The following is a 13,862-nucleotide window of genomic DNA, read 5'->3' as shown; positions in this document are numbered from 1 at the left end:
CAGCCCTTCTGGCCGACTGCAGAGTGACTGGTGCTGGCTAGACGGCCACTCTGAGACCAAAGGAGCCTGAGTCTTCAGCCTGGAAGACATCGTTGGCTCTTGGGCATTCTTGCTGGCTGCTGGCCACAGAGAGCCATCGCATGGCCTCACCCCGCCTCACTGATGGTCCTGGGCTTTGTGTCTTCCCTCTGGTCTGTCCCTTGGAAACGGATCACGGACCCAGTGGGACCCCAGCAGCTCCTCTCCTTGACTGTGCCGCAGCGCACTGGCCCTGGGACTCCGAGCCCTGGAGCTGGGTGCCAGCAGCTCCACGTGGGCTTCCCTGGGGCGGACAGGAGCCCCCCTGGAGGGCAGCCCTGAGTCTCCACCTCCGTGGGCAGCCTGGCCACGCCCACTGCACACACTCCCGCCCAGCCAGTGTGAGGCGACCAAGGCTCGTGCCTCAGGTCCCCCCTCACAGTCGGGGTCTGTGCCTCTGCTTCTCTCCACACGGCATGGCCAGTGTGGACGTGGCCGCTGGTTCCCTGGGCAGCGGGGCCTCTGCTGCTTGGGTCCTCTTCCTTCTGGTTGTGTCCAGCTCGGCCTTTCCAGAAACGGTTGCATTTTCTCTTTACTGCCCAAGTCATCTGAAACCTGGCATCTTGAGGGGGCTGCCCTCCTGCAGGGTGTCACTCAGGACACCAGCTCAGGCTGGGTTTTCCCCAGGGTGTCAGGGTAGTGCCCACACTGTGCTGGGTGACCAACCCTGAGCACAAGCAGCTCTACCAGAATCCCACCCTGGGCTGCGCTTAGTCTGTACGTCCAGACCACAGCCCGCGCGTCACTCTCGAGAACATCATGCTTCCCTCCTGGCTCTTTTCAGCTGCCTTGTCTTTGGGATGGGTTATTCTGGGGACAAGGAGACCCTGTGCTATCTCCTTACCAGCTCATCTTGGTAGTGGGTGTCTTGATCGCTGATGGCCTAGAAATGCAGCTGGTGCTGTTTGCAATTCCGTAGCCGTTGCCGCGGGGAAGCTGCAACATGGGAGGAGATACATGCCACAGAACCGCAGCCATGCAGAGGGGGTGCCTTTGTGCCCCAGGGGTGGGCATTGGCAGCAGCGGGCAGCCTGGCTTCCTGAGCCCCCCAGACAGCTCTGCCACCGTGGTCCTGGTTTTCTGGCTCACCATGTCCCTTTCCAGGCCTTAGCATCATCTGGTAAGGAGATAGCAAGGATCACCCCCATTTACGAATGCCAAGATGGAGGCTCTGAGACCCAGTAAGCTGCTGAGCTCTTGGATGGCTAGTTGGACTGGGGATGCCTGGAGCCTAAGGCCCAAACCCGAGTTCTCGCCACCAATATGCTGTGCAGACTGACCCGACAGAGAACTACGGAATCCCACCTAGTACTGGGCACAGTGCTGCACGCCTGTCATCCCAGGGGCTCGGGAGACTGAGGCAGGAGGATCCCAAGTTCAAGGCCAGCCTCAGCAATTTAGCAATTTAGACCCTGTCTCAGAATAAAAGACTAGGAGTGTAGCTCAGGGGGAAGCAGCCCTGGGTTCAATTCCAGTACCAAGAAAAAAATCCCAGCTGGCCCTCTGAACGTGGCTCTAGGTCCCCGCAGGTGTCACTGATGCCTCTGAGCCTCACTTGGGTGGGCAGCCGTCCTGGCCCTGGCAGGGGAGCACCAGGCAGGCCCCTGCCAAGGTAGCCATCCCGCAAGGTCTCACCGTCCTTCCTGCGCATCAGCCTCACTGGCCTGAGTCTCACCCTAGGTGCACAGACCAGGGATCTTAGCCCCAGAACTGCCACCTGGAGAGGTGACATGCCTGTCCAAGACCAATGCCAGTCCAGTAGAACCATGCTTGAACCCAGCCTCCTCTGCCTCCAGCAGGGTTGGCCTCAGCAGAGGGACATGGGCTTGTGCTCCCTCCTGCTGACAATATGTCCCAGTGGGTGGCATTGGCTGTGGACCGTCCAGCTTTCCCCACTGGGCAGTGGGCTTCCCCACTGGCCAGGGTTTATGCCAGTCCCCTCCTCATGCCAGGCCCATCTCCCAGAATTACCAGGCCTCTCAGAGCAGGACACACCAAGATCATAGCCCACACTCAGAGCCTGCTAGGAAGCCACCTCTCTGCCCCTGCGCTGGGGGCAGAGAACGCAGCCATAGGAGAACGTTTGACGGACAACTGAATGATGGGCCCTGCCCCGCCAGCTGGGCCCAGTCGCAGTGCTGCCTGGCCTGATGGCATCATCCTGCACAGCCGGGCTCAGTGCCGGGGGCGTCCCTCCTGCCTGTGACTCGGAGCATTTCACCTTCTCCGCCTCGGTTTCTCATTCTTGAAGCAGAACAAGACCCGCGGTGCTCTCGTGAACTGTTACATGCACGAGGGCTTCCGACAGCCCCCGTCCTAGGCACATGACAGGCCAGCCATCAGGGCAGGCAGAGTCTGGATTCGGCCAGGAGCAGCCTGCAGCTCAGAAGCTCTCGTCGGGAAGTCCAAAGCCAGCCCCGTGCCTGTGGCTTGGGGCAGGCACCAACTGGGGCCTTCAGGGTCTCTACCCAGCCCCACAGGTAATCAGGGACTAGCTCAGAAAGCAGAGTCTGTGTCCCAGCCTGGCCTCACCTCCACACGGCCCAGCTCAGAGTGACAGGTGTCACTTCATCCACACAAAACCGCTTCAAGGTGGATCAGCTTCCCCATTTTACAGATGGGGAAACTGAGGACCAGGAGTACAAAGCCACCTGCCTAAGATTCCACAGCTAAGAAGTGGCCCAGAAAGGCCCAGACAGACTGAAACTCCCCTGTCCCTTTGCTCAAATCCTGTGTGTGTGTCCATTGGGAGTTGAGAGGGAAAAAAAAATTCAAAGAAAAACGAAAGAGCCCAGAGCAGGTTTTATTTTTCCTTAGATGAACTTTATACAGAACGTATTCTAGTCAGGAGTTTTCAGCTTTCACCGAAAGCTCAGAAGTTATTGCCGCTGTGCCCGGGGCTGTGAACGTGGAGGGGCTTCTAGGAAGCTGCCTGTGTTCAGAGAGCAGGGTCTGTGTGGAGAGCCGTGGCCACTCCACACAGGAGGCCAGGGCGGGGCAGGAGGGAGGGGAAGGAGCGTGGGGGCGGCAGGGTGGCCCGGGCCTGGGCTGCCGGAGGCCACCTCCCTACCGGAAGCCGCGCCCTGGCCGTCTGGGCAGGACCTGTAGAGGGGACAAGAGAGCCAGGCCCACGGGTGCCAGGGGCCCTGGCTGGCCGGCGCCTCAGCCCCGCCGCAGCACCTGCAGCTGGTGAGCCACCTTCTCCAGCTCTGCCTCGATGGCCGAGAGGCTCTCCAGCTCCTGGTCCTAGGAGAGAAGGTCAGGGTCATTGGGAGCTGGCCTGTGCTGTGGGATCAACGGGACAGTTAACAGGACTGGTGGCTGCTGGTTGGCTGCGTGGCCTTGGACAGGTGGCTCTGCCGGGGAGTCTCATCTGCACCGTGGGGACGTGGCACCACGCTGGGGGCTTGCCTGAGGGCCAGCGGGCAGGCGGGAAGCAGAGGCCCTGGGTGCAGCCCTGCTCCCTCTCGATGGTCCACGCAGGCGGAGTCTGTTCTTTCAGGGTACGTGGACCATGAAGCCCTGGTTCCCTTAAGGGACCCTCCCTTGGCCCAGACCATGGGCGACAGCTCTCTGGGTGGCCAGGCTGGGCGTGGGACTGTCTTCTACAGCCTCCATACCTGAGGGGGCCGTGGGGACTGCAGCACGGGCTGGACACTGACAGATGCCCATGTCCACCTGCTAAGGCTGGGCCTGTTCCTGACCTCAGGGGGACCCTGAGCTCCGGCTGCCAGGGTGGTTCAGGGGAGCAAGGGACCCTTCTCTGAGCCCTGCTCTGGGGCCCATCTCCCAGAACTTCCAGTCCTCTCAGAGCAGGACACACCAAGAGCATAGACCCCACTCGGAGCCTGGCTAGGAAGCCACCTCTCTGCCCCTGCCCTGGGGGTGGACTTCCAAGGTCCCACACCACGGCCCACCTGGGCCCAGTTCATGGGATACTGACAACTGTTGCCTTGGAAATGGGGACCTAGAGCCCCCTGACCTTGAGGGACCCTGGGGGGTGAGTTCGTTCTTTTGGGGTGTTCTTTTTTGCAGAGCTGGGGTGGAGCCCAGGGCCATGTGTGTTGGGCAAGTGCTTACCCCTGGCCATGCCCAGCCACCCCCCACCTTTTTTTTAAATTGTATTTTGAAACTGGCTGTCACGAATTTGCCCAGGCTGGTGTCAAACGTGTGATCCACACCCCAGCCTGAGCCACTGGCTTGACAGGCAGCCAATGCGGAGGTTTCTAAGACCCTTGGATGGGGAGGAGGCCCCCACCCCACCTTGACCACAAGACTCAGGGATTCCCACTGCCCCACCCTGGCCCCTGGCCCCCTCTGCCTGTGGAAACCGGAAGCTGGCAGTCTCTGGCACCTCATTATTCTGCCATTTCTGGGGCTGCTCCCCTTGTCCTGGAGGTGGGGCTGCTCCTGGCCCTTCGCCCAGTCCTGGGGACACGGGTACCTGCCCCTCCAGCCCCAGCTGCCAAGGGGCGTCTCTCTCTCTCAGACCACCAAGACCAGACCCAGGCCCAGAGAGGTCAGGATCAAAAGAGGGGCCCCTACTTTTTGGGTGGGCTGAGAACAAGCTTGGGGTGAGGGCTCTGGTCCCTGGTGGTCCCCAGAGCACTGAGGCTTGAATCAGGTTCCACCAGGGTCTCCTCCAGCCCAAGGTGGCACTGCCTGCCTGACAGGGAACCCAGCTCCTGGGCGGCTGTGCACTGGCCACCTGCTCAGCATCCCAGTGGCCCTGGGAGGCCCAATTCCCAGCATGGACGTCTAGTCATGATGCCAAGGTGGGCAGAAAGGGGGTGGGGACGTGAGGCTCAGAGGAGGGCCACCACCTGCCCAGGGCCGAGAGCCAGGGAGAGGCTGGCTCAGGCCTGCGGGCAGAGGCCAGGTCTCCCTCCCGTTCACACAGGCCCCGAGGGCCAGCGGGCTCTACCCTGCCCCTCCGCCATCATGGGAAGAGGGTGCACCCAGGCCTCCTGGGAGCCAAGACATGGCCGGGGCCTGGACCTCTAGGCCGGTCCTGCCCCCTGTCCCCAAGCTCTCTATCCAAAGCCCAGGCTGCACCTGTCACTCTCCCACCTGCTCAGACTCCCCAGGGCGCCCAGCAGCTCCCAGGCCGGGCTGAAGGCCTCCTGCCAGCTGCGGGCAGTTCCCCAGGTGCCCGCTGGGAGCCCGGGCACCCCCAGCCCTGAGAGTCCCTGGCTGCGCACCCCTCTGGGTCTAGATTCCAGGGGTCTGGGTCCCCTGCAGGGGGCAGTGATGTCCGAGTGCAGCTGTCCCCAGGCCTGGCCAGGGCCGCTCCCTCCCGTAGCCACCTCTGCTCTGACCTCCGCCCTGCGGTTGGCGCTGCCCTCCTCCTCTTTCTTCTCCTCAGGGTAGCCTCGGGCCTGCAGGGGCAAGCCCGCCTCCACACTGTCCTCCCGGGAGGATGGCCTCCAGCCTCGGCGCAGCTGCAGGTCAGGCCCCCTGGGGCCAAAGGCCCGGGCCCGGAAGGAGAGCTTCATGGAGCGGTCGGGGTCAGGGCCAGGGTCGTCCTCCTCATCCTCCCCGTCCAGCCGCTTCCCCGCCGTCAGCTCCTGGGCCAGCTGGTCCATCTTGCTCCACCGCGGGGCCTCCTCCCACTCCCTGGAGGGCCGCGGCTCCTGCTCCCCGCTCTTCCCGGCCCGGCCTCGGGGGGCCCCTGCCGCGTCCTCCTCCTCTTGCTGCTCCTCCTGCTCCTCCTGCCCGGGCCGCTCTCCCCTGCCCTCGGGGGGCCGGGCATCCTCAGCCCCCGGCTTCGGGGCTCCATCCACCACCAGAGCCATAGACCGACCTGGAGCAGGTGACAGAGCAGGAGGTGAGGGCCAGCAGCTCCCCGTCCCACCGCCCAGTGGCCTCTGCGGGCCACGGTCAGGTCACGGGCTTGGCTCTCAGGGTCGCGCCTTTGCGCAGCGTCCACATGGAGGGCAGGGCCACCCTGATGCCCTGCCCGTCAAGACCCCTCAGAGCTCCGGGGTGGGGGGCCAGAGCTGGCTCCTCCTCTAGCCCAGAAGCCCCTGGCCCAGCGGGCTACCCCCGGGGGGCTGCCGGGGAGTCAGCTGACCCATCACAGAAGACAACGCTGACCCCAGATCAGCCTGCTCCCACCTGTCATTCTGTCTCTCTGTTCCCAGAGCCTGGCCACCCACCCTGCAAAGCCCCTCTTGCGTCCTGGGCCAGGGGGGTGCTGTGTGGAACAGGGGAAGGGAATAGTGTGGAAGTCAGGCAAACTGGGGTTGGAATTTCCACTTTTACTACAAATTAGCTGTATGACTTTGGGAAAATTACTTAATCTCTCTGAGCTCCACTTGCCCATCTGGAAAATGGACGTAATACCTACCTTTCGGGATTGTGATGAAGACGGAACAAGATTAAGGAGGAGATTCCCTCCCTCCCCACCCCCGCAGATGCGCTGGTTCAGGTCCCTGCCGTACATACTCTTGCCTTTCCGTGTATCCTTGTAGCCGAGGCTCTGTTGGGGCTCAGATGCTGCAGTGGGGCCTTCCTCCTCCAGGGAAGCCTTCTCTGCCACCTCCGCCTGCTCCTCTTCCCCCTCTGTCTGCGACCCTTGTTCTGCACTCAGGCCACGGGAGGGGCCCTCACTGTCCCCCACAGCCTGCGGGCCTGAGCGCCTGTGGCCTGCGAGGCTGGCTGGTGGCTGGGTGTTAGGGGCCTCCTCTCCAGGGGCCTGGCTGTCCCCCTGCCCAGGCTCAGGGAAGGCCCGGGGCCTGGATGTGTCTGGGGACTCGGGGCTCGGCTCTGCCTCTTGGGCATCTCTTCTCTCTGCAGCACCTTTGGAGGATGGTTCTTCTGTCACCTCTGCAAAAACAACAGGGCGAAGTTAGGCCCTGAGGACAGCTGTACTGGGGCCTCCCCGATGCCACCTGTGGTCGTGATCAGCCTGTCTTGGCTTCCAGGAAGCTTGGCCTGAGACTAGAGTTAGCGTTCTCCTCCATTCTGAGCTTGATCTGAGTATACCTGGATTGTGGTTTTTATTTCTGCCTCTTAAAACAGGATGTAAATAAAATAAAAATAAAACCCAAAACAAAAAGCAACAGACCCTGAAATGAAAATTAGGACACTGGCTGAACTGCTGTGTGATCTTGGGCAAACCACTTAACCTCTCTATGTAAGAGGCGCCATGACTGCGACTCCATTTTCCCCTCCATATGGGGCTCCTCTGTCTCCCGCACCTGTGAAAGTGCTGTTCCTCGGGATTTTCTCAAGGACAAAAAGCCCCCATCATTGCTAGAGTGAGCGCCACTGAGCAAGGCAGCCCCAGGCGCGTTCCATCATTTGAGCTTTGGCAGGTCCCCAGGGCTGGGCACGTGCTCACACCACAGGACACACTGAGCGGCAGACAGGGGAAGCAGCCTGTCCACTGCCCACACAGGCTGCAGGCCACAAGTTAAGCCCACTCCCAGCCCCCACACGCCACCTCAGGGTCACTTACGTTGAGCTCTGGGTACAGGTGCACACCTGGATGCCACGCTATGTCCCTCCGAGGCCAGGGCAGGCATGCGTGACAACCCAGACTTGTTCCCGTGAAGCCAGGATGGGGGTCCAAGCCACACCCAGCAGCGCCAGGTGGACAGTGTAGACCAGGCTCGGGGCAGCTGGGCTGACCTGCCGGCTCCCTCCCAGCCCCAGATCAAGGCCACTGGGACCCAGGCTCCTAGAACGGGCCTCCTCTATGGCCATGAAAGAGCAGCGCTCTGCAGGTGGCCTGTGGCTCCCCAGGTGGGAGGACAGCAACCGCCTGGCACCGGCCGAGCCACGGCAGCCTCAACCCACCCAGTGCTCTGGTTTCCAGAATGAGGACCCTGTTTCCCCGGTGTCCCGGCCGCTCCTCGCACCCTCCTGAGATTGGCTACTCTAATGAGCCACCAAATCCTGGGAGGGCAGGGGTGGGCCAGCTCTGCACAGGGGCTACTGGGTGGACCCACCTGCCAGGCCACAGAACTCCCCCCTAGGGCCCCAGCACCTGGATGGACAGTGGGACACCGTGGCCAGGACCCGTAGCTGTGCAGTGGACCACCCGTGTGCAGCCCACCTTGGGGAGGGGAACAGGAGCTGCCGCCCGGGGGCCTGCAGGAGGGGCTCCGGCTCTGGGGAGGCCCCGCCCCTCCGGCTCTGGCCAGCAGGGCTGGCACTGACCTTGGGGCTTGGCCTCGCCGCTCTGGCTCTCGAGGACCTCCGAGAGCTCCTCCTCGAAGCTGCGGTGCTTCTTGTGCTGCTGCGCCCTCTCCTTGGCCCCTGGAGAGGAGGAGGGAGAGGCCCGTTGGGTCCACTCTGTGGGTCCAGGAGGCCAAAGGTCCCCACTTCCCCATGTGGAGTGGGCGGGTCAGGCCTGCCTAGTGAGACCTCGAGGGGTCTCAGCGAGGGGTGGCAGGTTGGTCCCCCCACCCTCGTCTGGGGCCATCGGGCGGCCACACCACCTCCGCAGACTCGGATGCTGCTCTGGGAAAGGACAGCGAGCCCTGACGGACAGAGGGCTGCAGGGACAGGAGTGGGAGTGAGGGACCCTCGGGATCTGAAGCTCAGGCACCTGGAGCAACAGTGGCCGCTCATCTCCTCCGGGTGCTCTCAGCCCAGGCCCCTGAGAAGCCAGCCCTGCTTGCCCTGAGCCAGGGTCGGCCGCGGGGTCCACACCCGTCCTGCCCCATCCCCGCACTGCCCCAGCTGCTGCAGCCGCCCTGACTGTCCCCATACCCGTCCCCACACCCGTGCCTCACTCTGGGCACTGGCCCCTCTGCGGGGTCAGCTCTGCAGCTGGAGATGGCTTTTGCCCTTATGGGGACATCTGGGACAGCTGTGAGCCAGGGAGCAGTCCTGGGCCCAGAAAGGTGTGAGTCCCAGGGCTCTGGGGCCACTTCCTCACTGGGTCACCTACACATGGGGCACCGCATGGCAGGTGCCAAGACAGGCAGGGCCGCAGGACAGCACAGGGGCCTAGAGGACGTGGGGGAGTGGGCAGAGGCTGCACCAGGGTGGACGGCCGCGACCGCATGGGCCCCGTGCCCGGGTGCGGGTATGCAGGACCCGCTGCCCTCTAAGAGCCTCTGGTGACGTTATATTTCATGACAGAACTTTAGCTAGTCAGTGTTTAATCTCTAATTTATCATTTAGTTAAAATATTTAAGGTTTAGTTGGAAACCTGAGCCAGGAACCCATGACGACCGATACAGCCCGGGTCGTTGGGGCCAGGACGCGCCTCCTCCCGGCACCCTCACCGGTGGCGCCTGCCACCCAGGGGGACAGCCAGAGAAGGGCGCAGGTGAGCTGGGGGGCTGTGTTCTTGCTTCCTCCCCAGATCTGACCTCTCCATTCTCACGGCCCGTCTGCTCCAGCAGCCTCAGAGGGGCACCTTCCCGAGCTGGAGCACCCTTCCTGCCCCCACCAGTGCCACCAGACCCAAGCCCAGGCCTGGGGGGAGCAGGGGAGGGAGGGAGGGCAGGGAGGGGAGGCCCAGCTCACAGACAGCAGCCCACGGGTTGGTGCCCAGGGTGCCAATGGCCCTGCTCTAGTCAAGGGGCCCTTCTCTCAGGAGTCAGCCAGGGGCAGCCTGGCCAGAGACTGGTCCAGTGCGCTGAAGGAGCCACCTCTGGGGGTGGCGGGAGCCTAATCCTCTAGCCCAGCACTCTGCCAGGTCGCCCTCAGGGACAAGGCACTGGCCACCTCTCAGCCACCCATTCCCAGGAGCTGTGGACTCTTAATGTCTTGGGAAGCCACCGCCCTCTGAGATGGGGCTTGCTCCAGGGCGCAGCGTTAGCCCACCCACTCAGAGGCAGACAAGACCCTGCCTGCCGCCACCACTGCCCCTGCAGAGAAGCTTGCAGGGGAAAGAGCCCTTCTTCCTCTCTCCTTGAGAACAGCTGGCTTCTCAGTTTGCAGAGGAAAGGAAAAGGAAAGCTCTCTGCGTTCTAGCCTTGAAAGCAACCTCCTGAGATGGCTGAACTCCAGAGGCCAGACGGCATTCGGAGAGCTGTTCCTGTGTACTGTGTAGCCCTGGACAGGCCACTCAACCTCTCTGAACCTTGATCTCTTTAAATGCTATCAGTAACAAATTCAACCAGGTGGCAGAGGGGATCCCACCTTGCTGCCCTGCAACTGAAAACAAGTAACTGAGTGCCCCAGAGGACCTTTGCCAACCTTCCTCCCCAATTTTCGGATTCTCAATTGATGGGATTTACCCAGAATTATGTGTAAGGTGACTGGAGCGTACCTTGGAGAGCAAGGTCTTGGAGCTCCTTCAGTAAATTCTGGTGCCGCAGGATGGACAGGATCCGCTCATCTGCAGGGAAGGACACAGTCACGGGTGGCTTCCAGAGAACAGTCAGGAGGAGATCAGCGTTCAGCTGAGTGCTAAGGAGTTATTCCGGAAACCCCGACAGGCGGCCAGTCAGATCACATCCCGAGATGACACTTGGGAGACTGTCCCCCCTCCAAGCCGTCCATCACTTTTCCAGCACCTTGGAAAGGTCAGGCAGGGTCCCCACGGACCTCAGCCCGGGGACAGCGGGCCCTGGGGATGCCGGTGTCTAACCCCTCCTGCTCCAGCTTCTGCCCATCCCGTCCTCTCCTCTGCACCCCAGTGCCCGTCCTCCCCTGCCCCCCTCTGGATGGCCAGCGGGTCTTCCAAAGCCCCCTCCCCAGATGCTCACAGTGCCACCCAACAGCTGGCCAAGGCTTGATGGCGGGAAAGATTCGGTCCTCCTCGGGCCCCACGGCACCCTTCAGCCACCACAGACCCGCATGCTGACCGCCAGGGGCCAGACGCTATTCTGACCCTGGGAAAGCACCCAGAACCCCCCCACAGGGAGCTCACAGTCCGGACCTGCTGTTCCTGTCCTGGTTTCACTCTGCCCAGGAGTCAAGTGACCAATCTGTCCCCTCTGCTAGCCCACAGGCTCCAGAAGCGTAAGGCTGTGACCCCTTCCTCGCCCACCCCTCACGCCCCAGTGCAGTACTGGCCAAGGCAGGTCCTCACTGGGTGACACGCTGCACCCCAGCCACGCGCGCCTCCCAGCCCAGGAGGTGGCCGCTCTCCCCAGGCCGGGCCCTACCTCCTCTGAGAGTCTCCAAACACTCCTGGCTGACGGGTGTGGGGCTGGGCTTGGACAGGGTGTCGGAGATGACCTCGACAATGCACTTCATGACCTGGGAGGGGAGCAGAGGTGGGCTGGGGCCAGCTCACAAGGGGCTCGGCCCCTCCCAGCGAACACAGAAGAGCAGCTGCTTTTGTGCTCAGGAGTCCACGGAGGCCTGGCTCAGGGCACAACCCTGCCCTTGTCCAATAGTAATAGCCATGCTAACCCTCCTGTGGTGCCTGCCCTGGGCCAGGCCCTCCAGCTGCATGGCCAGGCCAGCACATGCCCCTCCAGGGTAGATCAGGGGGGCTGGCATCTGCCGATTCCAAGGTTGCTTCCCTAGGATGAGGAACTGCTTCTGGGAACTAGAAGAATGTCTTACAAAAGTGCTGCACTCCTGCAGATGCCGAAGGGCCGGCTTCTCCAGGAAGTCCTCCCAGACTGCCCAGAGGAGAACAAAGACCTCCCTGGTTCTGCCAGGTGTGACTCTCAACGCCCTCAGAGCTGTCACACGGAGGCACTATCAGCCTCGTAGTCTGGCTTCACATCTACCCATGGGGCACAGCTGGATGTGGGGCACAGATCAGCTACATCTGGGTACCCATCCAAGGCCAATAGCAGCCTATACCTGAAAGCAGTGTCCAGCAAGATGCTGGGGCAATCTAAGCCTCTGATAACTGGACGATCTTTGACGATGGTGCCAACTGTAGTGTGGTATCCTAGCTGTGTGATCTTAGGCAAGTATGCTGAAGAGACTCAGTTCCCTCATCTGGAAAGCAGGAGTGAGAATGCCTTCCCCATGGCCCTTCTAGGGTAATGAGGCACAGATGGGAAACAGTCTATGAAATGGGAAGTGCCTCACACACCAGGGTGGAATTCACAGCTTCAGACCTGCTTCAGCAGCCTAGAGCTGGTGGAGAAGCAGGTGTCAGACTGCCTGAGGCAACGCTGGTGGGGAGTGAGGGGGTGGAAGGCTTGTCTATGGGATGCCAAGGCAACCAGCCCAAGGGTGCAGGATGGCATCCTGGCAAGCGCAGTGCAGCGGGTGCAGTCACCACCTCCCAGGGAACACTCAGGTCTCAACCGGCTGCTCTTGTGCTCATGATCCTGGGCTGCTGGAAAGACACAGTGGCCAGAGTGGACCCCCAAACGGGATCTAGCCAGCAGCACCCAGCAGCCTGGACCCTGACCTCGCACTGGGAATATCAGAGAGCCACCAGTCTGTGAGGGAACTGGGCAGGGGTCCCAGAGGACTAGGGGTCTAAAAGGGAAGCTGTAGGGAGACAGTGGCCATTTTCTGAGGACCGACCATGTGCTGGGTACTACACACCTCGCCTCAAGGGAAAGGGGAGAAAGGGGAAGCTCAGAAGTTAAGGAATGTTTCCAAGGTTGCACAGCTAAATGAGCAGCCGAGGTTTAAATTCTGGCCCCTGTGCAACTGGAAAAAAAGGAAACATGATTGAGCACCTTGAAGTTGAAATGTTTTGGGTTTTATCTGTAGCCTCTGAAGAGAATGGGCCCTGCTAAGTGAACAGTAGACATTTCTCTGATGCTCAAGTGGAGATATGAGCACCGGAGACTGGAAATCCAGCCCTGGCTCGGGTGGGAATGAACTCCAAGCATGCTTCTGGTGCAGAGTGTTTCCTCCTGCCACAGGAACCCCCACTGGTAACCGCCCAAGTCCTTCCCTGGGTGGCCTCCACCATCAGCCCCAGCTGGCAGGGACCAGTTGGCACCGTCGCCAAATATTTCCACTGTGGCCCTTGGGGGCACCAGGTACCTATGAAGCGGAGGGGTGCTAGTGAGCTGAGTGGGCGAGGGAGAGAGGGAGAGCAAAGGGGAGGCCAGAGCCAGGCAGGTGACAGCTGTCCTTGCAGGTCTGTGGACAACCCGACCAAGCCAGGCCACCAGCAGCCCACGGTAGGCCTGTGGATGCAGGCGCCAGGACAACGACCGGGCACCTAGGCCGCATCAGACAGACCCAGGCCCCTTCTGGCCACATGGCCAATCTCACAGAACGCTGGGGAAGTCCCCGCAGCGGGACAGCAGGGAGAGTGAGCCGTCTCTGATATCTTCTTTTGCAAGCTGTCCTCAGGTCAGCAGCCGCAGTGCTGGCTCTTGGCTGTATGCCAAACTCACTCCTGCAGCTGCCCAAGAGCTGGCCTCGAGGTGTCCACCAGAACCTCCTCCCCCATCCCAGGGCATCCCCAACACCCCTCCTTACCTCGGTGTCCCCTTTATTCATAGGGCTGTTGACAGGGAGGGCAGTGACTGGAAAGAAAGAGAGAGCACCGGGGTCACTCCCCCGTGCCCAGGGGAGCACAGTCCTTCCTGACTGAGTTCAGAGGGGGCCACTCACCCAGCACTCCCCGTCAAAACTGTCCCCACCCAAATGAGAGGCCGGGCTGCCCAGGAGGTGGCCCCAGAGGCTGCCCTGAGGGGCCCTGACTCTCCCCCGGGGAAGCTGCTCTGGAGAAGGCGCGTGGAGGCAAGTGCTATGGCAACACCAGCAGCAGAGCCGGGGGACCCGGGTGGGACGAATGCAGGGACAGGGAGGGACCCAGACGGAGGGGAAGAGCTGGGGAGGGGACTGTGAGAGGCAGGAGTCGGCCAGCCGACGCAGAGGGAGGGGGAAGCTGAGGAGCGCCGTCCCGCCCCCTCCCCCCAATGACCTTGGCCGGCCAG

The 13,862-nt window shown here is 62.0% G+C and overlaps 1 protein-coding gene across 1 annotated transcript in view; it reads right to left on the bottom strand.

Annotated features, from left to right (window-relative positions):
• Positions 1–2,861: 2,861 nt before the first annotated feature.
• The window catches only part of Chga (chromogranin A), a 27,056-nt gene continuing 16,055 nt past the window's right edge, over positions 2,862–13,862 (bottom strand). The window contains exons 2-9 of the mRNA XM_048799225.1: positions 13,850–13,859; positions 13,402–13,448; positions 11,154–11,247; positions 10,313–10,381; positions 8,245–8,343; positions 6,526–6,906; positions 5,397–5,881; positions 2,862–3,324 (exon numbers count right to left, since the gene is read on the bottom strand). Of these exons, the coding sequence (XP_048655182.1) occupies positions 3,241–3,324; positions 5,397–5,881; positions 6,526–6,906; positions 8,245–8,343; positions 10,313–10,381; positions 11,154–11,247; positions 13,402–13,422 (1,233 nt within the window). The 5' untranslated portion in view covers positions 13,423–13,448; positions 13,850–13,859 and the 3' untranslated portion in view covers positions 2,862–3,240. The remainder of the gene's footprint in view (positions 3,325–5,396; positions 5,882–6,525; positions 6,907–8,244; positions 8,344–10,312; positions 10,382–11,153; positions 11,248–13,401; positions 13,449–13,849; positions 13,860–13,862) is intronic.

The sequence above is a fragment of the Marmota marmota genome, unplaced genomic scaffold (assembly GCF_001458135.2).
Source record: "Marmota marmota marmota unplaced genomic scaffold, marMar, whole genome shotgun sequence".
NCBI classification, from domain to species: domain Eukaryota; kingdom Metazoa; phylum Chordata; class Mammalia; order Rodentia; family Sciuridae; genus Marmota; species Marmota marmota.
Note: the sequence above shows the minus strand (reverse complement) of the source record. Positions and strands in the feature narration are given on the sequence as shown.